Source organism: Perognathus longimembris, chromosome 2 (assembly GCF_023159225.1).
Source record: "Perognathus longimembris pacificus isolate PPM17 chromosome 2, ASM2315922v1, whole genome shotgun sequence".
Taxonomy (NCBI): domain Eukaryota; kingdom Metazoa; phylum Chordata; class Mammalia; order Rodentia; family Heteromyidae; genus Perognathus; species Perognathus longimembris.
The window spans coordinates 47,007,625-47,035,391 of record NC_063162.1 but is presented as its reverse complement, the minus strand read 5'-3'; the positions used below and the strand labels follow the sequence as shown (position 1 = coordinate 47,035,391).

The following is a 27,767-nucleotide window of genomic DNA, read 5'->3' as shown; positions in this document are numbered from 1 at the left end:
ACACACTAAGGTGTGCTTGACATTCATGTCAGACAAGCAGTGCTTTGCTTTCTGTTCCCTTTAGGTCTTTAAAGGAGTGGGAAGAGATAAGAGAAAAGAAAACGAGGGACACAGGAGAGACTAGAGAGAGGGGAATAGAAGAGAGAGGGGTGGGGGAGGGGTGACCTTCTGGATATCCCAGAGGGCTTTGAAGCAAGTGGCCCACAATGAAGGAACCCTACACCATTTCCTCCTTGTTGTCCTCAGCTCCTGCTCCCCTAATGTCTGTCTTGAAGCTCCCCCACATGGAGTCAGAGCAGGGGCAGCCTCTGAGTTTCCGGGCTGTGCATGTCCCTATTTGCACTGGCTACAGCAATGGAGAGGTATGCTGGGGGCAGACTCTGGGACATTCTGAGCTGTGGGGACAGGCAAGGATGTGAGGGACATGGCTGTACACCATGGGGTTTGGGTAGGCTCTCTGATACTTACAAACACCTCGATGGTGACGGGGACGGTGCTGTTGAGAGGGGGGTTGCCGGCATCCTTGGCCATGACTGTCAAGTATATCAGCCCATTGGGAATCTGCTCATAATCCAGGGGGCGGCTCACACTGATCACTGAAATGACAGGAACAGGGTCCCAGACCCCCTGTAAGCAGACTTCAGACATCCCCAAAGCCAGGGTTTCCCTCAGGCAGAGAAGGCAGATGGAAACACCAAGCTCAGAGCGGGCAAGGCCATGGCTATAAAGGCTGAGAGGGTAGCACGGGACCATGGCAGGAGGCTCAGCCACCAAGCCCTGACCATGGATCTCCACAGGCAGTTTGAGTGTGTCCCCCCCCCCCCCCCCCGCCAACTTAGTTCTGGAAAAGTCAGGCTTCCAGCTTGCCTGTAGGCCTGGACATGAACCTAAGCCCCAGAGGAAGACCTGACAGATGTGGCCCGGAGGCTGGCCCTAGGGAAGCATACAGTCTCCAGCGTGCTGTTCCAGCTGACAGGAGGCTGGCAGCTCCCTGAGTACCAGGGGCACTGGGAAACAGAAGGTCACCGTCTCCCTCTGGAGAAGGCCAGGAGTGCTAGCACCATGTCACTCACCTCCATAGCCCTCGTACACACTGATGTCGAAGTAGCTGCCAAAGGCGGAGGCATTGACGATGCTGTAGGTGATCTGGTTGTTGGGAGGGGAGTCTTCATCTGTGGCCTGGAAGGAGGAGGGCAGGTAAAGCCCCAGGGGCCTACAGAAGGCTGGGGAACCAGACAAGGACTTTCCTTTGTCTTTCAGCTAGAACCCACTCTCTAACTCTTGGAACATACCCTGCTCTTCTCCATGTTCTGGGCACAGTAGCGGTCTGAGCAATCAAGAGGGAAGGTTGGGGGCTAGAAAGAGGTATCAGGCTATATCCCTCCTCCTGTCCCAGCTCCAACATCCCAGCCCACAGATACATCCCATGACCTGGAGACCAAGGTAGGACAGACTATGATTTGGGTACAACTTGTACCCCAAGGGTCCAGCCACTGATGGTTTAGTCCTTGATGTGGGAGTATTAAGAGGAGGTGGAATCCTAGTGGGAGATGGTTATGTCATTGGGGCTCCACAAGTTTCTTCTGGTGATTTGCTATTTTAAAAAAAGCAAGGCTGGGGCTGGGGATATAGCCTAGTGGCAAGAGTGCCTGCTTCGGATACTCGAGGCCCTAGGTTCGATTCCCCAGCACCACATATACAGAAAACGGCCAGAAGCGGCGCTGTGGCTCAAGTGGCAGAGTGCTATCCTTGAGCGGGAAGAAGCCAGGGACAGTGCTCAGGCCCTGAGTTCAAGGCCCAGGACTGGCCAAAAAAAAAAAAAAAAAAGCAAGGCTGGGGCTGAGAATGTGGCCTAGTGGTAGAGTGCTTGCCTAGCATACATGAAGCCCTGGGTTCAATTCCTCAGCCACCACATAAACAGAAAAAGCCAAAAGTGGTGCTGTGTGTCAAAAGGTAGAGTGCTAGCCTTGAGCAAAAAGAAGCCAGGGACAGTGCTCAGGCTGAGTCCAAGTCCCAAGACTGGCAAAAGAAAAAAAGAAAGCTTGGCACCTGAATCTCGGGTTTTCTATCTGGTTTCCATGTGATCTTTTCTCACACATGCTCCCATCCTGATGCCATCTGCCATGCTGTGATACAGCTAAGGGGGCCTTCACCAGAGGCCAAATCAATGGGAACACCAAACCTTAAGCTTTCAGCCTCCAAAACTGTGTGTTGCACAAACCTCTTTTCTGTATAAAATATCCAATCAAGGGTGTTTTGTCACAGCAATAGACAACAGAACAGGAGTGCTGTGTGTCTCCATCAGTCCTCTCCCACCCACTATAATGTCTTATTCAATTGCTGTCCACCCTCCTTAGTCCATCAGCCCCGGGGAAAACATTAGGATTGTGTTTCTTGATGTCAGCAGCATACTAGAACCCAGCACAGTATATGGCACACAGCAGGTATCTAATAAATGCGTGGGATAGCAAAGCAAAGAGAAGAAGATGCTTGGAAGGTAGGTTTTCCGTTCCTTGAATGCCTGGCTAAATAGCTTATTTCAAGATTGTTCCCGGGGCTAGAAGCCTCTGGCATTTCCCAGTCTCTGGTGTACCTAGAGTCCAGTGGGGAGGAGAGGGCGGGGTCCAATGGGGAACTGTGGCCATGCCGGGTGGCACATGACCCTCCTTCTCTCTGTATCCTCCTATGTGTACCCCTCCTCCCTTGCCTTCAGAAATACGCTCTGAAGGAAGACCTGGGTGGGTAGTGCAGCGCAGGGATCTGGGGACATTGAGAAGGGGTCTGGAGTATGGCTGGGACTCTGCAGGAGGGTACTGAGAGACAAGAGCCTCTGTTCCAGAGCTGGCTCTGCCTCTCTATGGTTGCCCTGTCCCTCCTCTTCTATAAAATGAGGTGTTGGGGGCCTTGCACAAAGAACTGCTGCCCACTCCATGGGAGATGGGGCTTCTCTGTACTCAGTGGTGACAAGCTGAGCCAGACACTATGAACACAGTCACAGGGGAAAGGAGGTGCTGCTCAGGGAAGAATGTGAACCCCCTCTTTTGTGGATGGGAGAGGCGCACCTTCCTCCTCTCAGAAGGTGGTCAGAAAAACGCATGGGGTGAGGACAAGAAGAAAAGTTACAATCCAAGTTCCCCGGGCCCTTACCCGGAGCCGCACCAGCTGGGTGACAGAGGGCTCGTTCTCCCTCAGGGCACCCACATAGGCATCCTTCTGGAAGGTGGGCACGTTGTCATTGACATCCAGTACATTGATTCTGACCCGGCCTGTGGTCTCCTCGCCGCCCCCATCCCGAGCAATGACTGTCAAGGTGAAGCGCTGAATGAGTTCATAGTCTAGCCGGGCAATCAGCACAATCAGCCCACTGTCCTTGTCCAGGGAGAACCTGAATCAGGTAGGAAGAAGGGAGAGAAAACACGCCCTGTTCAAGCCGGCTTGGGTATGAGCACCTATAGGTGCTACAGGGAGGAACCTGGGGTGGAAGGACCTTGCTGCTGTGAGCAGGACCTCCCACAAACTGGAGATGTTTTATATGGTGGAGAACCATAGGGCACCATTTCTGCCACCCTAGTAAGTTCTGCTGCACCAAAAATGCTCTAAAAAGGCAGCAGAATGTCCCACAAGGGGAAGGGTGCTGGTCCTCTCTCAGAAAATAACCCTGTTGTGACCAGCAAAGAGGCTGGCGCATGTCCTCTGGGGGCAGCAATGGCTTCCTCTGATGTCTCCTCCAGAGGCTCTGCTGAGCCATCATTGGGCATGCATGGGCTCTGTCTGCTCGACAGCTGCCAGCCAACCAAGCCTGGAAGGTCCCAGCTCAAGGACAAGGCAAGTTCCAGACCCATAGCATGAGAAACGATGAGAAACCCCAGAAGTCAGGCCCGGGCTCCATGAACACGAGTATCCAGGGCCAGGCTGCCCCATGCACTCAGCCCATGTAGGTGTTTTTGTCTCCTCCACAGAGGCCTCTGTCTCAGAGTGGCTGGGGATGCCAATGACACAGCTAGATGTCTCAGGCTCTTCTTGATCATTCACACAGATAGTCAGGGCCGGCAATTGGAGCTGACAGCCACTGATGTTCTCCTTCTGTTGGGCTTCCAAATACATCAGACTCTTTGGCTTTAGCAACAGACCTGCTCTCTCCGTTCAACCTGGCCTTTGATCATGTTAAAACAAGATGGCGTCCTCTTGGCTCCAATTAACTTTAGACAAGGATAAGAGGTGGCCCAGAGCTATTTCAGGACCATGTCGATGGGCAAGGGTGGCCCAGGTCAGGTGGTGAAGGAATTATCTCACTTGTTAAAGAGCCTCCTCTTAGGTGCTGGTGGCTCACACCTGTAATTCTAGCTACTTGGGAGGCTGAGATCTGAGAATCACAGTTCGAAGCCAGCCCATACAGATAAATCTGTGAGACTCTTATTTCCAATGAACCAGCAAAAAGCCAGAAGTGGAGGTGTGGCTCAAGTTGTAGAATGCCAGGCTTGAGTGAAAAAGCCAAGCAACATTATGAAGCCCTAAGTTCAAGCCCCAGTACTAGGAGGGGGCCTGAGGGGTGGGGTGGAGAGGGAGAGGGAGAAAGTAAGAGATAGGAAAAAGAAGGAAGAAAGGAAGGAAGAAAAACTCCCTTCTGTCTGCTAGAAGCTATGTCCTAGTGTGAAGACCACACACCAGAGGTCAATCCCTGGTGTCTACCTGCTGTGTGAATTTGAGTAACTGCCTTAGTCTCTCTGACCTGCAGTAGAGTGAAAATGGTAATTGAGTTCTTTTAGCCTTCAGTTGTGAGGGAGATGCCTGTAACATGTCAGTTGCCGCTGCCGGTGGTGTCAGGTTGGTTGTGTTGTACACACCACAGACACACAGTTACAGACCACAATCTTCTCCAGTCCCAAAGCTACAGGCTGACCTTTGAGGGTCTCAGAAACCACATCCCAGAGGGCTTAGGGGCCTGACCACTCAGAGGGGCTGGGGCAGCAGCTCACCTGTCAGGGTCATCACTGAAGAAGTAATTGACTTCTCCGAAAGTGCCCACGTCGTTGTCTGTTGCCTGTGGGGTGAGAACAAGTTGTTCCTTCTTAGCTACTCAAGAAGCAGAGATCTAAGGATGGTGGCTCAAAGACAGCCTGGGCAGGAAAGTCTGTGAGACTCTTATCTCCATGGACAAGCCAGAAGTGGAGCTGTGCCTCACATGGTTAAATGCAAAAAGCTCAGGGATAACACCCAGGCTCTGAGTTCAAGCCCCAGGATGGGAACACAAATAAAACATAAACATAAAATGTAAGTTGTAACTGCTGGACCAGCAGAGGCTCCTGCCTTACCAGGAAAGGCTCCAGGCAATTTGTGTGTTTCTCATACAACTCTGGTGACACTGCCCGATTTCCTAGAGCCAAACTACAATCCTGTGGTTCTGTTACACAGGTAACCACACTTCCAGAGGCTGTATCTTTCAGGACCCCTCACCTGTGTGGCTCTGCCTTCCTGCTTCAGGCCAGGCTTGGTGCCTTCATTCTCTGGAGATTCTCAGGAGGCCTGGGGGTGGAACTCTGGACCTGTGGCTGTGTTGTGGCCTATAGATTGGCAGTGTCACACACGAAGGTGTGCCTTTGACCCAAACAGAGCCCTTCACCTGCCTCGCAACTGCCAAACTTCAGGCCTGTCTCCACCCATCTTCTCCAGCACCTCTGCTCACTGGCTCAGGCAGGGTGACTTCCAGCTGCCTACCCTGCCCCCAGCCCAGGGCCTGGCTCAGGAGAGACCACCCCTGGGTCAGCACAGTCCTCCCTGTGATTGTCCATCCTTACTGCTGCTGGAGTTGGAACTTTCCTCTAGTGAGTGGAGCTGAGACGAGGTGAACTGGAAATTGCCAGGGATTTGGGGAGGACAGAGTTATATGGAGAGGAGCTGGGAAGGAGCAGGGCAGAACCTGGTGGCTTAGGGTCCTGAGTGTAAGGTCCCTTGCCTCCTGCAGACTGGTTTGGGAGTCAGGACCTGTCAGGACCTTTTGCCCAGGCTAGACCAAAGCTGAGTATATGTGGCTAGGGGAGACAGGTCACATCTGCAGGTGACACAGCAGGGTGGAGACATGGGCGGTGGGCACTGCTATCCTGTTTCTTTTCTTTCTTTCTTTCTTTTTTTTTTTTTTTTTTGCCAGTCCTGGCCCTTGGACTCAGGGCCTGAGCACTGTCCCTGGCTTCTTTTTGCTCAAGGCTAGCACTCTGCCACTTGAGCCACAGCGCCACTTCTGGCCGTTTTCTACATATGTGGTGCTGGGGTATCGAACCCAGGGCTTCATGTATATGAAGCAAGCACTCTTGCCACTAGGCCATATTCCCAGCCCAGCTATCCTGTTTCTTATCCTTTCAGTGCACTGTGAGTTCTCTTCAGCACCCACATAACCAGGAAGACAGGACACCGTCAACCTCCTGCACATCACAAAACAGGCCTGTACTCATGAGGTATCAGGGTCCTGCTGCTGCTCTGGGTGGTGAGTGGAGTTGGGGGGGCTCCCCCATCCCTACCTGATGCCCTGTCTTTGGGGTCCCTCCTCATCTCCCCTTTCCTCAAGGGGATGGTGATAGTTCTGGAGGGCTGGCTTTTGTGGCTGGAACTGCTAGCTTCTCTTTCATTTTTCATATGGCTGTTGTCCACACTGAAGGCTAAACAGGACACCTCCTTCTTTCCTTCCCTTCCTCCCTTTCTCCCTTCTTCTCTCCCTCTCTTTCTTCCTCCCCCCTTCTCTTCCTCTCCTCCCTTCCTTCTCCCTTCTTTTCTTCTTCTCTCCCTCTCTTCCTTTCTTCTTTTCTCTCTCCCTCCCTCTTGCTTCCTTCCCTTTCCTTCCTTCTCTTCCTCCCTCTATTCCTCTCTTCTTCTCTCTCTTCCTTCCTTTCTCCTTAGTCACTTCCTCTCTTCCTTTCTTTCTCCCCCCCCCACACCCCGCCTCTGTCCTGTCACTGCTCATTAAACACATACTTCACCCCCGGCACTGCTGTAGATGGGCCTGTGTTCCAGACCCAGGGCCCTGTCCTGGAGCTGCAAGAGAAGCCCTTGGGGTCACTTCCATCCGCCTGACACGCAAGTCTTCTCTGAAAGACAGTACCTGGACAAAGGCCCCATGGCTAAAAATATATTTTAATACCTTTCTTCTACTCTGTATTTTCTGAGGTCCCCTTGAAAGCAAGCTCCTAGATTCTACAAAATCTATTAAATTCTATGTTCTCTATAATAAACCTGAATTTTCATGAGAAAGTTAATTCGCGTTCAGTATATTCAGTTCCGGAAGGCGGATCTGTGAATAATATCTTTCTATCCCAAATGAATGAAATGAAAAATATGTTTATACTCAAAGAATTAAGATCTTAGTTAACCAGAAAATGTGGCAATTCATAAAGGTGCCATTTCTAGGGCTCTGCCTCCTGTACATGCCCGACTGCCCTTCTCACCCCCAGCCTGGCCAGGCTCAGTCATCCTGGCTTATGGGGGGCAGGTTGGGTCAGTGGGATTGATGCAGCCCACCGCTAGCCCCTGGCAGGCTTCCCCTGACCCAGCTACTCCCACAACAACTGCACTTTGCCATATATGAGCACTGTGTACATACTATTTCCCCATCCTCACCCCAGCCCCGGAGGGGGGGAGCTGTTGTGTAGACCACCTCTCTACTTACAGACAGGGAAACTGAGACAGTGAGGGGCCACAGTTAGAAAGGGATCAGAGCTGACTTGAGCCCAGGCTGCCTACTGTGGTGTTTGGCTTCTAAACCATGGTGAGGAGCCTGGGTATTCCAGGGGAGGGAAGACCTTTTCTTCTTCTCCTCATCCAGGGTTCAGACAGGAAGGGGGAAAGAACCCCAGGCTTGGGTTCTACAGACAGAGCACACATGGCATCAGGATGTAACAACTGTGACTTGGACTGGAGGAAGAGCCCACAACTGCCACATTGTGCTTTCAGGGTGTGGAGCCAGCCTTGGGTACAGATCCCAGTTCCAGGCCATTGTCACCAGCCAGGCCACTGTGTGAGCACAAGCAGAGGCCCTCAGGCCTCTGTGTCCTTCTCTGTCAAAGGGAAGGGCTGGGGAAGTTCAAGGGCAGAGTGGCCACCTGCTGGGCTGCTGCTGGGCAGAGATAGTGCCTGGCACAGAGTAGATGCTCCCTCAATCCCTGAAAAAGAGAGGAATGAGTGAAGAGTGTGTGGGGAGGGGAAATGAAGTGACACAAAGACAAGGAAGAGAGGATTCTGAAGGAGGGGAGGAGGGGCTAGGGCACAGGTAGGGAACTAGCCATACACAGGGTCCCTGCCCTTCATAGTTGGCCTCCCCACAGACTGCCAGGGCAGGAAGGACCCCTGAGAGTTCCCAGAAGTCCCCTTTATTCTGAGGCTCAGTGGTACCTGAGACCTAGGCCCTCAAGATCCAGGTGGCTAGCCACTGGGGGACTGTTTTAGAGCTGATGCTCTCTTCTCCTGTTCCCCCCTCCCCAATGCTTGCCTTCCCTTCTCCAGGATGGCCGTGCCCAGCCACGGCTCTACCACATGCCCTGTCCCTGGGAGCTTCTCACTGCCCATTCAGGGAAGATTTGTGAGTCCTTAAGTGCCACCAGCTAATGACCACATGAAATATGTACGCCCGTAACAAGGAGCCAGGGAGCTTTCATTTCTCAAGTGCACCAGGCAGAAGAAGGCGAGTTAAGCTGACTCCGTGCCTGGTGTGGGGGTGGGCAACGGATGTGGACAGCCGGAGGCTGAGCTAGGCAGGCTGGGCAGAAGATGAGGCATCAGATCTGCCCTCAAGAGACAGCCCCTTCCCCTGCTCATGCCTTCTTGGACTCTGTGGTTATCCCCAGTCTCACCCTGGGTCCAGACCTAGACAATGCACTATGCCCAGGACAGCTTTGACCACACAGCTTTGCTTCTGTGAATCCTGGTTCCCTCTGCTGCCTGGTTGACCCCCCTCATGACTTCTGAGCTGGGTTAGGGCTCTACCCTGTACATACTGAATAGTAACTTTAGCCCCTCTGGGCTGGGAGTTAAGGCTAGGTTGAGAACTCAAAAGCTAGTAAAGGGAATGTCCAGGCACTGCATAGGCCCTCCACATCTGCATTTGCACCCATGTCTGCATGACTGATAGGTGCTCAGAGCAATACCACAGATGTAGCCCACCCAACCACTCCACAGCCCACCTGCCACCCTGCCCATCCTGGTGGCAGTGCCCAGACTCCATCCTGGGCAGACCCTGCTTGTTATGACATCTTGTGAACAATTTCTTTCCCTCAACTTGCTTATGGCAGCCACCTGAAAGTCCCACACCCACGCAGAGCAATAGACAGACAGACAGACAGAGACCCACGTGAGGTGGGTAATAATGAGTGGTCAAGAACCCGTGACTAGGGCTGGGGATATAGCCTAGTGGCAAGAGTGCCTGCCTCGGATACAGGAGGCCCTAGGTTCGATTCCCCAGCACCACATATACAGAAAACGGCCAGAAGCGGCGCTGTGGTTCAAGTGGCAGAGTGCAAGCCTTGAGCGGGAAGAAGCCAGGGACAGTGCTCAGGCCCTGAGTCCAAGGCCCAGGACTGGCAAAAAAAAAAAAAAAAAAAAAAAAAAAAAAACCGTGACTAGAGAGCAAATGCCTTCTTCATGCCACCAACGCCTTCTTCATGCCCTTGCCCAACTATGCGCAGGTGATGAGCTCCTGTGTCCCTGCAGGGACTCCTGGAGTCTCATAGGCCAGACAGATGGAGGAAAGGATGTCCAGTTGGCCATGTTGGGTGGTTTGTATCGAACTCAATAACTCTAAGAAATGTCAAATCAGGGTTCCCGGCAAACATCTCAACTGTGCTCAGGTGCCTGCTCCTGGAGCTTGCATCTGCCACTATTCCACCCTGGCTGCCTCGGGCTTTGCGCTGGTACCTACAGGTGCTCTTCACCCATCATCAAAGTTCTCATAAGAGGCCCAGGGACAAGAAGTCAAAACCAATGGCGGATGTGATTGTCCTCCCCTGTTCAAAAGGTTTTCAATGGCAGCCAGGCACTGGTGGCTCACACCTGTAATCAATCCTACCTGTTCCAGAGGCTGAGAGCTAAAGGATCAAGGTTCAAAGCCAGCTTGGGCAGAAAAGTCTTAAAATTCCACCTCTAATTAGCGAGTAAAATTTGGACTGGAGGAGTGGCTGGAGTGATCAAGTAAACAAGATCAGGAAGGCCTTGAGATCAAGGTCTGCTACCAGAAAACAAACTAAAAACAACACCCCCCCCCCCCCCCCCCCGCATAGCTCCACATTACTGCTGGATTAATTCAGACTGAGACCATGGTGTCAAGCCTTTGTATTTTTTGGTTTTTATTTGTTTGCTCCGAAACTGGGACTTGAACTAGGCACCTTATGCTTTCGCTTATTGGCTAGTGCTCTACCAACTGAGCCATGTCTCCAACCCCAGGCCTTTGTGTTCTTGCACCCACTTTTTCCGTATGTTCTTCAACCTGCTGTCCCATTGCTGGTTATCCCACCGCTGTCCAAATTCTGACCACAGCCCCAAACACCCCCTTCCTGAGGCGGCTCCTTGACTGTTCACTCGTCCATGACCTGAGAGTTCCTGACCACACAGTTGGGGTTCATGAAGACTGCTGTATGCTCCCCACTTCCCTCTTGCTGAGTAAGGAGTCTGTCCAACTCATGTTTGTGTCCTCACAGGCTTTTCTTTTTGGTGTGCCAGTACTGAGGCCTGAACTGGGGTCCTCAAACTCTTGTTTGGCTTTTTCATTCAAGGCTGGTGCTCTACCACTAGAGCTATGGTTCTGTTTAGGGCTTTTTGCTGGCTAATTGGAGATAAGAGCTTGGTGGGACTTTCCTGCCTGAGCTGGCTTTGAACATCAATCTTCAGATCCCAGCCTCCTGTGAGCCACCAGTGCCTGGCAAGACTCACAATCTTTACCAAACTGAGCAAAATCTATGATTTGCACTACTAGCTGACATGGAAGAGGCCAGCATGGCCTTCTTCATGTGGGGCTGCCACCATCAGCAGATGCTGTGGTGGGTATCAAACAGCTAGTGGGACATGTGGGCAGCTCATGGGGCCAGCTGGGGCTCTGACCTTGGCTAGAGCACTGCTGGCCCAAAGCTGGAGAAAGGAGGAGGATCTTACCTGGGGGCCCTAGGAGGAGAAGAGTACAGGATAATGGAGGGGCAGGTGGAAGACACCTGCCATACCTGAAAGCTCCCTTCCTGACAGAGACCTGACCACTCTTGCTCCTTTACAGATTCAATGGTTATCTTTAGAGCTTTTCTAATGTGCCAGCTAATGGACCAGGCACCAAAGTGATCACCATAAGCATGACAAATCGTTCCTGGCAGATGACCTATTCACTGGAACAGGGGAGCCAGACAATGGTGGAGAGAGACAGAGGAGAGGAGAGGAGAGGAGAGGAGAGGAGAGGAGAGGAGAAGGGAGGGGAGGGGAGAGAGAGAGAGAGAGAGAGAGAGAGAGAGAGAGAGAGAGAGAGAGAGAGCTAAATAACAACTTAGACTGTGGCAGTAGTGAGAGTCACAGAAAGATGAAGCAGAAGACAAACTTGAAGGTGGCTGGGCTGCCAGTCTAGGTTGATTGGACCTGGGCAAGGCTCTTTGGCAAAAGGTGTCTGTCTACAGAACAGTCACTGCTGGGGCCCAGGGTACCTCTGCCTCCCCAGCCCGAGGACTGGTACTGCTGAGGCCTTATTTATAAGGCTTCCCTCTGATGGCCCAATGCTGGCATTACCAGAAAAACAAGGTCCCTCATATGGACTTTGTAATTGTGTCCACAGTGCTTATTTCTGTGATAGACAATGCCTGCAGAAGTGTAATTTTCTTCTGCTGATGGAAAGGGAAAAAAAATACACATGGGGAGAAAATTCCAAAGGTTAGGACAAGGTGACAGCCATGCCTGTGGTGAGGGAACGGCCCTGTCCCCAGATTGGCCAGGCTCAAGCAAAATGGCCAACCTCTCGGCAGACTAGGGGGAGCGGGAGGTAAGAGTGTGCCCCTTGCTTTTTTGTTTCAGAGAAATTCACTGTGGGCCACAAATGTTGCTTTGTTTCTCTCTATCCTCTCAATAGCCACATCTGTATTATCTCTACAGGTGAAAAAGGGAATTGGGGCTCAGAGAGGTCAATCAGACACAGTGCTGGGACATAAGCCCAATTTGTCCTCTTAACTCTTCCCTTCCTGTGCTCTGTCTGTGGATGGGGCTGGGGGATGGGTTTTCCTGAAGTTTTAGAGCTCAGTTATGGGCTGTGGGGTGCTCTTAGCCTGGAGAAGCTGGAATGGTTTCCAAGAGCAAGAAGTCTTTTTGTTTTCCCCATGTCTCTGCCTTCACCTTCTTCTAGGAAAGGGTGGGGCTCCCAGCAACTGGCAGAACCATTCAGCACACAATGAGGGGGTATTTCCAGGATATAGCCCCTGGGCTCTCTAACATCCAAATGGGTGCCTTCCACAGACACTTCCCCCCAAAAAACAAAGGTCCCTACACCCTTCCCATGCTTGGCCTTGGTCTGTGTGTCTGCTGAAGGTCTGGGCAGGCCAGTTAGCTGCCACTATCTTCCCACCTATCTGGGGTGAATTACCCAGCATCTAAGGGTCCAGGTCTGACTACATCTTTTGGACTGGACCCAGGCACTGCCTGGCCCAGCTCCTGCTCTCTGACGCTTGTGTCAGCATCCATGCCTACTCCCAGGGACCTACCATGCCAACAAGGTTCAGATCCTCCCATTTCAGTCCCCTTCTGATGAGCTTCCTCTTGCCCAGCTGGTTTTTGCCATGAACAGTCGCCATCTCCCATGCCCTCCCATTCATCTGCTCCTAAAATATCTGACTGCATGCCTGTCCCTGGACTTCCCTGTGCCCTCCATCTTGGCTTTGTGAACTCCATCTGCTGATGCTGGGCCCCACTGACTCTGGCCTCCTCATATAGGCCTCAGACCCCCTGTCTTCTCCTGGTCTTTCTCCCAAGCAACCCCTCTGGATGCTGCTGTGTGTGGATGGATGACCCCTTCCCCACTGGGCAAGAAGTCCTGCTCTTTCACTAAGTCAGGATACCTACATTCTTGGAGCCTGACAGATTTGTCCTGTGCCTTCTCCCTTCCTGTAACCTTACCCACTCCTGCCTCTTCAGATATGTACCCTTTCTCTGTGTATCTGACACAGCCCCCCAATGCCCTTGTACCCCATCTCCTCCTCCTCCTCACACGTCCTTCCTTCCTTTTTCTCTGTCTGGCTCAGGCAGGTTCCACTCAGAGGTCCTCCCATCATATACATATCACACACACACACACACACACACACACACACACACACACACACACACACAATGCAGTCCCCTCCCCACTATACCTTCTAGCCACCTGAGTGTCTCTCCCATAGGAAAAGCAGGCTGGCAGGCACATGCTCAGTCACTTCTTGCCAGCATTGGCACCTTGGTCATGCATGCTTTCCCAAACACCCTGTGCACAGGAGCTTCTGCTCTGAAGCAAGGCAGGCCCAGCTGCCCAGCTGCTTCCGCTTGCCCCAGCCGCGCTGGGTCCCAGCAATGTGGCAGGCGGCGGGCACCAGCAAGCAGTTCTGCTCCTATGCACAAATCTGTAGAGAAGGGCATACAGCACAATTTGTTCAGGAAACAATAGCAATGTTTGACATGTCATAAGGATTGATGGAGCAGAAATTTACATGGAAGAATGCATTTTTAAACAGCTCCACGGAGCCCCGGTGCAGCGTGGGAAATGCTTTCCACATTTATCATCACAGAGCCCCTCTGAGTAACTGCTGAAACTGCATGAGAGTCATGGTACACGTGTAACATGGGGGTTGGGGGCAGGCCAGCCAGTGGAAAGCAGGGAGGACGTGGCCAGAGGGCCCTGGTAGCCCAGAGAGCTTCTGTGTTCTACCACTCACCATGGTGTGTGTACAACTGAAGCTTCCCTCTGGGACACAAGGTTGAAGCCAGGGCCCACAAAATACCCAGGCTTCCCACACTTTTCTGCCTGTTGCATGGAGGCAAATCTCCCCTCAACACAGAAGAAAGCTAGGGTGGAGGGTAGGAAACATGGTGGACATTACTGGAACTAAGGCCAAGTGTGGCAGGCTGTTGCTTCTCTGAGTGCTTTCACAAGAGTTCCTGGGGGTGGCCATGCTCCTGGGAGAAGAGTAGCTTGTGGTGGTGGCTTTGTTCAAGGGAAGAAAGGTGGGTGATTTGGATGGCAAGGGTACCAGGAAGTGAGCATAGGGTATAGGAGAAATGATGGGAGACTGTGGAGGCTGGGGAAAGAGCCTCATTCAGGTTTTCCTTAGCAGGTCTGGGGCTTCTAAGCATGCGGAGGTCTTCCACTGGGAAGTCCATTATTAGAGGTTCAGAGGACAAGGTAGAAAGCAGGAGTCAAGTGAGATAGTAGTTAGGAAAATGGGACCCAGCTGGCAGTGGGGGATGCAGAGAAGAAGAAAGGAGCCTTTCTTCCTTTTTGGCCCAATGAGAACCTGGGATGGACAGCTACTAACCCACATCATAATCTGTGCCCATGGCAGACATTACTAATCAATCATAGAACCGAGCACAGAGAAAGCCTCTAGGTCTCTTTCTGTCCAGTCTTCCTGGCAGCTTCTGATAACCAAACGCATGAAGAACTCATGTTCAAGTATCTATGCTATCCTTGCTGTACTCTCTCTGGGTGAGAAATAGTCTCTCTGAGGTCCAGTGCAAGAGTAGGCACACGGGCCTCAAAAAGGATTTTGTGGCTCTGGGTAAAGTCACAAAGATATTACTGCAGAAAGACCCAGGTTGTGGACCAACCTTTGTCCTCAGCACCTACTTATAGATTTGGGTCCAACATGAGCCAGGGGGCTGTGTGCTGCTCAGCTTTCTGAACCATCTTCCTGCTTCTGTCCTGCCTGGTGCTAGCAGTCAACCTTCCAGTCGATACTGTCCTCTCCTGCATGACCTCATTCTCTACTCAGTCCTCAGTTCCTCCAAGGTCAAGCTGGGTGCTGGTTTCTCATCTTGGCTCTAGCAGTGCCTACTGCTGGGAGGACCCTTCTCCAGCCCGCTGGCTGGGATCAGGCTGACCAGGAAGTGGCTGGATTCTGGAGAGCTGGAAGTTCTTGGCAATGGGCAAATATGGTGGGAGAAAGTCATGGTTCTGGCAGAAGAAACTGATGTTGCTTGGTCCTTGTTCCCTAAGGAGATAAATGGAGCCTGCATTCTCCCCAGGGTCTCCAGTATGCTTCTGGTATCTGGCAGGCAAATGGCCTTCCACAAACACCAGCTGAGTGAATGGAAGAAGTGAGGTTGTAAGTGATGGTTAGGCAGTCCCTTTGCTCAGAGAGAAGCCAGGATGTCTCAAATCCAGAGTGGATGAGCTACTCAGGAGGAAAGGAAGTCAAAGGGGTAATAGGTAGAGGAAAGGGACAGAATAAGGCAAAGGAGGGGATCAATAAGTGAGACTATAATCCTAGCTGCTCAGAAGGCTGAGATCTGAGGGTTAAGGTAAGAAGCAAGCCGGGGCAAGAATATCTGTGAGCCTCTTATCTCCAATTAATCATCAAAAAGAGAGAAATAAAGCCAGGTGCTGGTGGCTCATACCTGTAATCCTACCTACTTAGGAGGCAGATCTGAGGATCACTGCTCAAAGCCAGCCTGGGTAGGAAAGTCCATGAGACTCTTATCTCAAATTTACCACCAGAAAACCAGAAGTGGATCTATAGCTCAAAGTGGTAAAGTGCTAGTCTTGAGGAAAAAGGCTCAAGAACAGCACCCAGGTTCTGAGTTCAAGCTCCACCACTGACAAAAAAAAAATGCTAGAAGTGGAGCTGTGGCTTAAATGATAGAGCACCAGCCTTGAGTGAAAAAGCTAAGAGACAGTAACCAGGCTCCAGTAGTGGTGCACATGCATGCATAGAAAGACAGAGAGAGAGAGAGAGAGACAGAGACAGAGACAGAGACAGAGACAGAGACAGAGAGAGACAGAGAGACAGAGAGACAGAGAGACAGAGAGACAGAGAGAGACAGAGAGAGAGAGAGAGAGAGAGAGAGAGAACCACTATAGTAACATCCACACTGAGTCTCATTTTTCCCTATCTGTAAAACAAAACCATCAGCCACCACTACCTTATGAGCTGCTGCACCATTGGGATGTCCTGATCCAACATCGAGGTCGTAAACCCCATTTTCGATATGGACTCTTTAATGGTCAGTGCTCTACACCTGTGCCTAGTACCTAGGAGCCACTTCAAGGCAAGCAAGTCCTGGTTCCTGTTCCCACCATGCTCCCACCGAGGGCTCTGGCCCAGCGCCTCCCCTTCTATCAGCTTGGGCTGTGGCAGCAGTGGCCAGGTCAAGGTGAAGGGGAGGAGTACACCCTGCAGGAGCAGGAGCCGGCCCAGCCCCCTTTATTAACATGTCAGTCTTGCAGCAGGGAAGAGGTGGGAGGCTGGCAGGTGCTCACAGGGCACAGGGTCCCAGCTCCTTTGTTTTTGTGGATAGAGTGTTGTTCTTGGGCGCCTGTATCCCCTTTTCTTTACTTCCCTTTATTTTATTTTAAAACCTGGAAATAAAAATTGATGGGGAGCAAATTGCTCTGGCCAGCAGCTCCGTGCTTAAAGGAGTTGTAGAGGGGAAGCAATTACGCCATGTCAAAGACTGTCAGGGTGGACAGGAGCAGCCTGGGAGTCCCCAGGGCCTCTTACCTTGCTGGAGTGAGGGCTGGGGGAAGGCACGGGGCAGCCTCAGAGGCAGGGGATAATGAATCCACACCCTTGCAGGGCTATCTGTGGCTGTGACACTATGCATGGCACCTATCTTGACCTTAATCTTTAAAATAATCAACAAGACAAGGGTCACATTGCCTCTCATAGATGAGAACCTTCTGGCTGCCAATAACTGCAGTATTAGTAATAGTGCTACACTCTCTGGGGACAGGCACTATTCTGAGAAAGGTCCCTAGAATGACCCATGGAACCACTCCTCTCCAAGATAGAAACAAATGCAATTCTCATTTTATTGAAGAGGCAGGGGAGGCTCAGAGATGTTAAGCAACGGACTTACAACCAAACAGTGGTCCTGAGATTCTGCTATTGGCCAGACGTGAAAGTAGATATGAGAAATGTGGACTTTTTTGCCTAAGGTGTTCTACTTTTTGTTGTTGTGGGTATTTATTTAGTTATTCATTTGGTTGTGGGGCTTGAATTCAGGGCCTAGGTGCAGTCCTTTTCAGCCCAAGGCTAGCTAGTAATCTACATGACTTGGAGCCACAGTGCCACTTCTGGTTTTGGGGTAGTTAGTTGGAGGTAAGAGTCTTAAAGACTTTCCTGCCCACACTGGCCTTGAACTGTGGTCTCTGATCTCAGCCTCTTGAGTAGGTAGGATTACAGGCATGAGCCACCAGTGTCCGGTGGTTTATTTATTTTTTAAGGGTGCTGGGGCTAACTAATGATCACCAGCTTCCCCCATACCAAAAATTATATTGATTCTACAGGAAGAGCAATAAAGCTGCCTGATGTGTGTCCTTCAGGTCAGAAGCCCTTATCTTATCAACTTTTTATTTTTCGGTCTGCTTTTTAAAGTAAGCATATTGGTGTTTTTCACCAAATGGTTTAATATCTGTACATTAGGTATGCCCTAGTGAACATATTACTTCATTTCTTCCCTGTATCAACTCTACACTGGTATGCCCCATTTTCAGATGAGGAACTGAGGCCCAGAGAGTTCCAGTAAGGTGTAAACATCACTAACCTGAAGTCAACAGAGTCAGGATTTGAACTCAGGTCTGATTCCAAAGCTGAAGTTCTTAAGCCTATAGCTAGGCTGGGAAGAGGGAGGGGGGGGACTAGGATGATAGCTGGCAATGTGGCTTGACTACGTCACTCCCTGACTCTGTGCCTCAGTTTCCCTAACTGTATGAGTAATGGGCTGTACCTCTGCCTGGGAGGCCTATGGTTCTGCTGAGTAATCAAGGCAGCCTCCCAGGTATTTCTTGAGTATCAGCCACACATGCCAAGTAAGGTAGCTGGGAAGCACCAGAGGCAGCTTGGGTCCTACGAAGCTCCCAGCCCCACTGGGAAACAGTCGCACACAGGGCAAGGAAAAGGGCTTGCCCAGCCCAGCCCTCTGGATAAGGGCCGGAGAACGACACAGTAGACCCTGGTATCTGTAGATCTATTGTTCACAGAGGACCAATGTTGAGGGAAAACCATGCGAGCTCTGGGCATGCAGAGTCCAGTGCTGCATTGTGGCGGCTCTGATTCATTTCTCATTCAACACCACCCAACTTCAACAAAGGCTAGACAGTCTGCCTTTCTACAGATCTCAAGTTTTCAGCTGATCACTTAAACTAAGCACATTTTGTGGTCTTTTTTGGCTTGGGAAGATGATGGAAACTTTCACCTTACTTTTGGAGGTCATCATTTGCTTTGGGGGGAAGGCATATTTTCACAGAATGCAGGGCAGGGAAACACCGGGTAAATCGCACAAACATATAAATACAAACTGAGCTGTGTCGGAAGTGGGGCTATGGCTCAAAGTGGTAGAGCACTAGCCTTGAGCACAAAAGCTCAGGGACTGCACTCAAGCCCTAAGTTCAAGCCCCACCACCAACAAATAAAACAGAGCTCACAAAGAAACTGAGCTGTGTGATGTATATGAGGGAATTCACAATTTTTGTTTTTGAAAATTCCTGTGTGTGTATTTGTGTGTGTACTGGGGCTTGAACTAAGGGCCTGGACACTGTTGCTTAGCTTTTTCCTCTCAAGGCTAGCCCTCTACCACTTGAATCACATTTCTGCTTCTGGCTTTTTGCTAGTTAATTGGAGGTAAGAGTCACAGATTTTTCTTCGCTGGGCTGGCTTCAAACAGTCATCTTCAGATTTTACCCTCCTGAATAGCTAAGATTACAGGTGTGAGTCATGAGCATCTGGCTGAAATTTCTTTTGATTTAAAAGAAAGAATTTATTATTGTTCTCTATGATTAGTCAAAACTTCATGTTTTTGACAAGCCCACAAATAAGGTGAGGCCATCTCTAGATGAGCCCCAGATGGGCTGCTTTACTGAGAGGACCCTGTGTCTCTCTGCCTTTGTCTTGGAGAAGCAGCTGGAATGATGGGAATCTACCCTGTTGTTGGGGTCCAGGCATCAGAACCCCAGTCTCCTCACTCTCAACCTTCCAGATGACCCTACCCAATGGAACTGAGCTCATCCTTTTTTTTTTTTTTTTTTTTTAACCCACAATGCTGCTAAGCTTCACAGTGTCTCCTGCCCCCTCTCTGCCATGTGTGTTTCTGGGATCAACTGTTCAGCAAACTCCTCCCCTCCAGTCCTAAGGTTCTGTTTCTGGGAGAGGCAGACACAGCCTCCAGGCTACAGATGAGGGACACATGCCTGCTTTTCAGAGCCCATGGTTACCAGGGGCTGAGGATCTCACAATCAGTGACTGGTAACTACAGGTATGCACATATGCACGTGTGTGCGTGTATGTGTTTATGTGCCTGTGTGCACATGTACACACATACACATACACAGCAAAGACAGAAAAACAAAACCCCATTCCAACCCTTCTACCCTCTCCTTTTCTCATGCCCTTGGGCTGACAGAAGACTCCATTGAATGCCTTTTTTTTTTTTTTTAAATCACATCTGATCATCACTAAGCAAAGCAAACTGGAGATGCCAAAAACCATTTTCTTAAGGATATGGAAGGAGGGAGTGTGGCTGCCTGGGAGTGAGCTAGACATGCACAATCAGGACTTAGGGGCCCCTCTGGGCCAGTTATCAAGCTGGGTTACAGCAGAGGAGGCGGAGGGGAGGCTGCTAGATCTGTGGGGATGGACACGTGTCTCAAGTCCAGTTAAGTGGGACCTTCTATGCCCAGGAGATAGGAAGAAGACAGTACAATCAACCCCCTGGGGGTGCATCCATGACAGGGCGGGGGAATACCTCCCCCCACCCCACCCCCACTGTTGCAGCTGCACATTGTTCCCCTTCTCCCATCCGATCAGGGTGGTCCAGGCTTTGCCTCTCCTGGATGGTGAGGAAGGGGGCTATAGAAGTGACAGACAGCTACAAGTCTAGTTGGGGGAAGGGAGCTGGTCACAGCCCATGCTCCTGGGATATGCCCTCACTCCAAGGTGACTTGGTATCTGGGTAGCATGCCCCTCCCACCTACTGTCATTGGTGGGCTCTGATTGGGCCCCCGTGCTGCTCGCTAATGAACCGTATTGATTCCACATTCTCTTGTTGTCTCCCTAAATGGCAAGCCACACATCTGATAGATTAAATACCCACACGATTGCCCGCTTGACATCTCCATCACTCCACCCGAGGGTCCCTAATGAATTTTACAGCCCCACATGACAGAAGAAATTAAGGTCAAAGTCTGTTGCAGGAAGTATAAATCACCCATGATCTCTGAGCCCAGCAAAGGGCTGCAGCCCCAGCCCTGCTAACCCAGGTCCTGCAGCCCAGGGCCACTTGGGCTAAGAGTCCACTGTGACTGGAAGGATGGAGAAAAGCCTCAACCAGTGCCCTGACTTCAGGTCCCCCTGTATTCTGACTATCCCATTGCCAGCAGTCACAGTGTCCTCACAGACTAGAACTCTTGTTTGATTTCTAAATTCATTGTCCTCACTGTGCCCAACAAGTGAAGGTGGGGGTGAGGGGTCAGAGGCTTGCAGAGAAAAGGGGGCCTAGTACCAATCAGTGAGCTACGCATCTCCATTGCTTTTTTAAGTTAGTTGTGGGGCTTGAACTCAGGTCCTGGGCAATGTCCCTCAGCTCTTTTGCTCAAGGCTAGCACTCTACCACTTGGAGCCAGAGCTCCACTACTGGTTTTCTGATGATTAATGGGAGATAAGAGTCTTACAGACTCTGCCCAGCTGCCCAGGCTGCCCAAGCTGGCTTTGAACCACAATCCTAGATCTCAACCTTCTGAGTAGTTAGGATTACGGGCGTGAGCCACTGGCACTTGACAATCTTCATTTCTTCACTCTTATTTTGTAGCTCTTTATTACAGTGGGAGCCCACAGGGGTCTTTTTCCTAGTTTCTCTTCTAGATGGGGAGCTAGATGTCGGCACCCTTGCAGGTGACTGGTCAGCCAAAGGGAGCATGGATGTGGGGTCAGCTGGAAAGTTGGCTGAGTGCTGTCTTGTATCTCTGTCTTACCAGATGCCATTGTCATACTGCGGGCCCACAGCTTTGCCAGGCTTGCAGGGAGAGGTTTGGTCTCCACCAGGAGGCTATGTTGCTTCATTCACAGAAAGAACACTGGCATCTTGGAGACAGGGGCTCTGGCCCTGCTACTGGTGTGTCATCTGGTACCCAGCTGTTTTCTCTGAATTTCATCTATAAAATACCCAGGCTCATTGGGACCTTACCAGGTTGTCATTGTGATTCAACGAGATAACACATACAGAAAATGCTTAACACTGAATGTCAGTGCCTGTCATTGTTTAGTACTTCCTGGGTCAGGCACAATGCTAAGTACTTTACATGTATTGTCTCATTGAATTCCCATAACAAATCTATAAGAAGACGTCATCACCACTCTCCAGGAGAGGAAACTGCAGCACACCGGCAGAAACTGATTCTCCCCCTCTCTCCTTCAAATTAATAGAAACTCATCATCTTTAAGTGAGTACAAAGCCACTTGGCCAAAATACTACATTTCCCAGTCTCCTTTGCAATTAAGCCTGGCCACAAGACCAGGTTCTGGCCAATAAGAGGAAAGGAGACATTCGTAAGGCACTTTCAGGATATCACCTTTAAAGGAAAGGGAAAGACCTTTCCCTTTCCTTTCTTTTATCCTGTAGCTTGAAATATGGGTGTAATAGCTAGGGTTTTAGCAAGCATTTTAGATGATAAGAATGAAGACAGGGGGCTGGGAATATGGCCTAGTGGCAAGAGTGCTTGACTTGTATACATGAAGCCCTGGGTTCGATTCCCCAGCACCACATATACAGAAAATGGCCAGAAGTGGCGCTGTGGCTCAAGTGGCAGAGTGCTAGCCTTGAGCAAAAAGAAGCCAAGGACAGTGCTCAAGCCCTGAGTCCAAGCCCCAGGATTGGAAAAAAAAAAAAAAGGATGAAGACAGCATATCAGGGGAAGAGAGAAAGGAGCCAGGCTCTTTGTTGTTGTTGTTTTGCCTTTGGCTCAAGGCTAATGCTCTATCATTTGAGCCCCAACTGGAGATAAGAGTTTACTGGAGATAAGAGTCTCACTGACTTTCCTACCCAGGTTGACCTCCAACTCTGATTCTCACATCTCAGCCTCACACTTCTTATTTGCACAACTTTTTTTGTTGCTGTTGTTGTTTTTTGGGATGGGGAGGTGTGTCTCTGCTGCTGACATCTGTTCTAGTCATTGCTAATATAAGTGACCTCTGTTCAAAGTCATACAGGTGAGAAATGACTGAGTCTTGATAAACCTGGGTGGTCCAAACCTGAAGCCTGGCTAAGGTCTTTGCCATGTAGTGGGTTCTTATAGTGGACACTTGAGAAATATTAGCTGATACACCATCACCACCAGCATCAGCACAATTGTCATCTTGGTCACATGGCAAAGAAGACAGCTCCCAGTCGCTGTCTATGGACTCTAGTGAGTCATGAGTAGTATTTTCTGGTAAAAGGAAATCCAATAGGGAAAAAAAGGAAAATAATAGGAAATATTACTGCATGTAGGTAGGAAGGATATTTTTTTGTTCCAGATATATGTGGGTTTATGTATGAGGCTATCTCAGGGGAATCATGAAATTAAATGTAGGCTTTACTATGGTTTATGGTGGGTTTTTTGTTGTTTTAGTTTAGTTTTTTTTTTTTTAATTTGAAAGCCTGGTGCTCCTAGCTACTCAGGAGGCTGAGATTTGAGGATCCCAGTTGGAAGCCAGCTTAGGAAGGAAAATCTGTGAGACTCATCTCCAGTTAACCATCAAAACAGAACAGCTGCAAGCAAAGCTATGGCTCAAGTGGTAGAGTGTCAGTTTTAAGCAAAAAGCTAAGGGGCAGCATTTAGGCCGTAAGTTCAAACCCCAATACTGTCACTATAAAACAACAACAACAAAAACAACAACAACTTTGAAAGACACCAAATAAACAGATAGGCATGTAAGAACCTCAGCTCCCAAGCTGTCCTGCAGGGACTGCATAGTCAGGTTAGGCCACAGGTCAGTTTCTCTGAAACCCCTGTGGGCTTTTTATCAGCCCTGCAGCTTTTCCTCCAGCTCTTCCATGTACAAACTGAGGCCGAGGTCCTCGTGGCTACTTCTGGCCCTCACTCCCCCATTATCCCAGTCTCCATTGGTACAGGTGGCTTTTGTACAGGCCTGTGGTTTGCAGCATTTATGAACTCACTGTGGCCCTGGACACTCATACAGCTACCCATTGTCCCCTTGCCCAAGGGTTCTATTTTCTTTGCTCTGGCGTCCTCTGAGCAATTGCCTGAGCAGAGCAATCAGCAGCTAACCTACGGAAGGGTGACTTCTGACAGGCTGGAAATACAGGGAGTCACTGCTCTCAGCACAGGAGGGGGCTGTCTGGGGGCAGGTGGTCACATGTTGTTAGCACAGGGGGCCCAGGAGAGCATCCAGCACAATCCTTTCATTTATCAGATGAGGACACTGAGGGAGAGCTCTGGAGCCTGGACCTGCTCAAGGTCACCTTGGCTTGCTGGACTCTGGTTCATAACTGATTCCATCAGGAGTCCTGAGTTTTGCCTGGTTGGGAATCTAGCTTTCCACGATCAGAGCAGGTTGGGACAGGGCAGGGGCTTGGTGTCAAGACAGATTGGGTTGGAATTCCGGCTTGGTCACTCTGTAGCTGGCTGGGCCTGGGTAGGTTAGTGACTTTCCTGTACTTATTACTTCTTTGCAGTGAGCACAGATGAGATCTGCACCATACTATGAAGTGCCCAAGGCTTCCTGTGCTCCCTATGCCCCCCTCTCGATGTTACCAAGGGTCCTCTTGCTTTTGCAAAGGGCAGAGGTCAGCAACACACACAGCCTCCCCTCATCAGGCTTGGTGGATTCCAGGACACTAATGACAGAGGCTGTGGAGCGCTTCAAAGCCCCACAGCAATGGGGCTTTTGATCTCAATTTGCCAAAAATCAGTGAGTTGAAAGCTCTCAGACCTTACACAAGGACCAGGACAATCTGTTTCCAGGCAGAGATGTTCAGCATCCATTTGCAGGCCTGAGATCTGCCCAGGCCCCTTTGGCTGCCGGCTTCTTCCATCCCCTGCCCCAAGTCCCCCACCCCCACCCCACCCCCGGAACCTGAGTTGCTCCTTCCAGAAGCAGTCTAAGAAGTAGCTTCAGCACCTGTCCTGCCTCTCGTTCCATCCCATTTCAACTTTACGGATTGATATTTAGATTAAGGAGATCAACACTGGTGAGAGCACTGAGGCCTGACAGACAGAGGAACTCTGACCTGTCAATCACTGTCAACAGCTCAGCCTCCCCCTACCCCTGAACCCCAGCCCATCAGACCAGAGATGAGTCCAAAGCAGACTTAAGAGCCCCACAAGGAGCTTCAAGTACCCCCAAATGAAGGAAGCTGTGTTCACAAAGACCTTCCAGGAAGGCTTAGGAACAGGATTGGGTGACCTGCTATTTACTATCCAACCCCAACCTCCTTTCTCTCTCTCTCTCCTTCCTCTTTCCTTTCCTCCCTCCCTCTCCCCCCTCTTCTTCCCTGGCTGCAGATAAAGAATTCAATTTTCTTTTAAACGGTGGGGAAATTGGAAGAGATTTTGTTCTGTTTAAGCACAGCTGGAGTCTCAGGTCTCAAGGGGTTTGAGAACAATGAGATCAATTAAGATGCCAGCGGTGAGAAGTGTCAGGAGGGGTGGAGAGAGAGGGCAGGTGGGGGTGGGGAATCAGGAGGGAGGAGAGGAGCCCCTCCGGCTGTGGCTAGTCCAGTTTCTGGTGGTCTTAGCCCAAGCAACTGCCCCATTGCCCTCTGTTGGGTAGCTGAAGTATCCAGATGGGGCCTACCCATTGGGCCGTGTTATCATCTCTCAGGTTCACTAATAATTCATATTGGCAATTTCTGCCACCAGCTTTACACAATGGTAGAAGCAACGGCATCGGAACTGGAAGAGGCAGGACTGTTCTGGAAAGCCATGGACAGCCTTGGAGGCCTGGCACAGAGACGCTGGTACCACTTTTCCCAAAGTGGTACTTGCTGTCTGCCAGCCCTGGACGGTGACCTTGATCTCTGTCATGCCACAGCACTGTGAGATAGGGATCCTGCTAACCACTCTACAGAGGAGGAAACCCAAGCCACCTGCTCAAGACTAGCCTGTATATAGAAGAGAGACAGGACTCCAGCCCAGACTGTGGGCCCTTGGCTGGCCCTTTCCGCTTGGCATGACTGTGGACAATATGCCAATGGTGGTCCATTTTCAAGATAAGACATCTGACCCTGAGTGAAAAGTTGCTTACATGATGACTTAACATCTTACTGACTAATGGGACCACCATAAAGTCCCTAGATAAACAGAGTAGGCAAATAGGACAGCAGAAGGTAGTTTAACTATCAGGGGACGCAAAAGAGCATTCCTGCCACAGGAGAACCAAGTAGGGGGGTGGGGGAGAGAGAAAAGACCCTCTTCTAAAATTCAACCAACCCTCAAAGGTGAAACTCTTAAAATTACCTAATAAACTGAGAAAGGGGAATTTCAAGCTGGGGAATAAATTGTTTGGTAGAGAACCTCTTTGAGTGTTTTTGCCCACCAAACAACCACTCTTATACATTAATTACCATTAATTATCTCAACTGTCACTTCTGTTCTACTTGGTGTCTCCAAGTCTCTTCCTTCCTTCCTTCCTTCCTTCCTTCCTTCCTTCCTTCCTTCCTTCCTTCCTTCCCTCACCCTTCCCTCCCTCTGTCCCTCCCTCCCTCCCTTCCTTCCTTCCTTTCTCAAACATGGGCCTTGAACTCAGGGCTTAGATGTGGTCCCTGAGCTTTTTCGCTCAAGACTAGCACTCTACCTCAGAGCCACAGCTCCAGTTCCAGTTTTCCAGTGGTTAACTGGAGATAAGGGTCTCATAGACTTTCCTGTCCTGGGTGGCTTGAACTGCAATCCTTAGATCTCAGCCTCCAGAGTAGGTACGATTAAAGGAGTGAGCCACCAGGCGCCCAGCAAGTCCAGTCTTTGAGTTTGGGCAGGTGACTGTTTCTCAAAGTTAAGGCACTGGGCTATCTGGTCAGTTAGTCAGGTGGGGAATACAGATGATGAACTTTGCTGACCTGGGAGATCAGTAAAACTATGCCCTTGGCCTGTGTCCAGGCCTTAGCATGGGCTTGGGAAGTAGAACAGGGTGGGATGGGGGGGACCTAGGCTCTTTCTCTTCTCTCCCACCTCCCAGGGAGTAGCCTTGCCCCTCACTTGACACCTCCCTAGTCCCTCAGCTGCTCTTCCAGTGTCCACTTGGCGTCTTCCAGACCCCTCCTCTTGAGCTGTTCCTTATGGAGAAATCATGTGATTCCTGTGCCTATGATTCTTGATCTCCTGTGCCCCTCTCCTGTCCTCTGAGGGCCCACCTGCCAGATCCTTGACCTTGATCCTTGCTCCTCTTTCTGGGATATATATAACTCTGTGTGGGAGACCTGGCCACCATAACTTTGATACAATGTCTTAGCACCCCATCCCCTACCAACTTCAGTTTCCCCATGTCACGTAATGACCTCCATATGACAGAGTCTGACTTCCTGTCTTGTGTCTCCAGTCCCAGTACTGTCACTCGAGGCTCTTGCTAGCTACAAAAGGAGGTGCCCTTTTCTTTAAACAGCATAGAATCTTGCTCTGGAAGGGAAAGGAACAACTTAATCTCTGGGGCCACAGAGGCTTGAAAACACCCAGGAAAGCCCAAGGCCAGTCCTCCCTAGCAGCCTTCTGTAACGAAGAGGCCATACCTACTAGCTGGCCTGCAGGGCCAGCCTTGTCCTTGCAACCAGGCCTCCAGGATTAGGGCCAGGATCCTGGGAGAATCCTAAAATCTGGTGATCTTGGTTTCTGGGTCTGAAGCTCTGGAGCCTGCCTGAGTGGGGCGGTCTCAGAAGGCAGCTGGGAGACCTTCTGACCCTGAGGCTGAACTCCAGACAGGGTGAGAGGGCTCCCAGAGCACACAGGAAGTCAGTGGCTGGGGGCCTAGGCCTTGCTCCACTGTGCCAAGCACCCCGTGATGGAGGGGCAGTAAAACCACCCTGTCCCCCATCCCTTTCCTGTTCCTGACCACTGGATCTATGAGTAGGGAAATGTGGTTTTGTGCTGCTAAATTTAGGTGCTTTTTGTCCAGCAATGGGCATGGAAATGAACTCTCTGTAGGGACAAAGGGCCTGGTCCTGTGTTCAGAACTAGCACGAACCATAAAAACCACAGACAGAGTCTCTTTGAGCCAAGAATTATAAACAGACCAAAGCTAGGGCAAGCTACAAGATCAGAAGAACCCAGAACAACAGACACACAAGTGGCTCCTTGCTTAAAAACACAGCACAAATTTCAGGTGGTGGCCACAGAGCACCAGAGATATTATGTCCAGGTCCCTGGGCAATGACTCATTGCCCACACCAGGCAGCTAGCTCCTGCTGTCTACCTCTTTCTGGAGAGTCCTGCTTCTCTCCTGCAGTCACCATGCCCTTCCCTGTGCTCTGTGACCCTCCTGGAGCCACAGCCTGGGTGTTGGCTCCCAGGGCTGGGCACAGGCCAGCTCACAGCCACTGTGCCAAGAGAGAACGGAGTCAGGAATGGGATGTGGGGGTGGGGAAGTTGCTCTGGCCCC

General features: G+C 50.6%; 1 protein-coding gene across 4 annotated transcripts in view; it reads right to left on the bottom strand.

Moving 5' to 3' along the window:
- Cdh23 (cadherin related 23) overlaps positions 1-27,767 on the bottom strand; it is a 360,605-nt gene that overhangs the window by 125,675 nt on the left and 207,163 nt on the right. For all 4 annotated transcript variants that reach the window (XM_048338969.1, XM_048338966.1, XM_048338967.1 and 1 more), the window contains exons 14-17: positions 4,977-5,041; positions 3,148-3,385; positions 1,074-1,179; positions 469-596 (exon numbers count right to left, since the gene is read on the bottom strand). In XM_048338969.1, the coding sequence (XP_048194926.1) occupies positions 469-596; positions 1,074-1,179; positions 3,148-3,385; positions 4,977-5,041 (537 nt within the window). The remainder of the gene's footprint in view (positions 1-468; positions 597-1,073; positions 1,180-3,147; positions 3,386-4,976; positions 5,042-27,767) is intronic.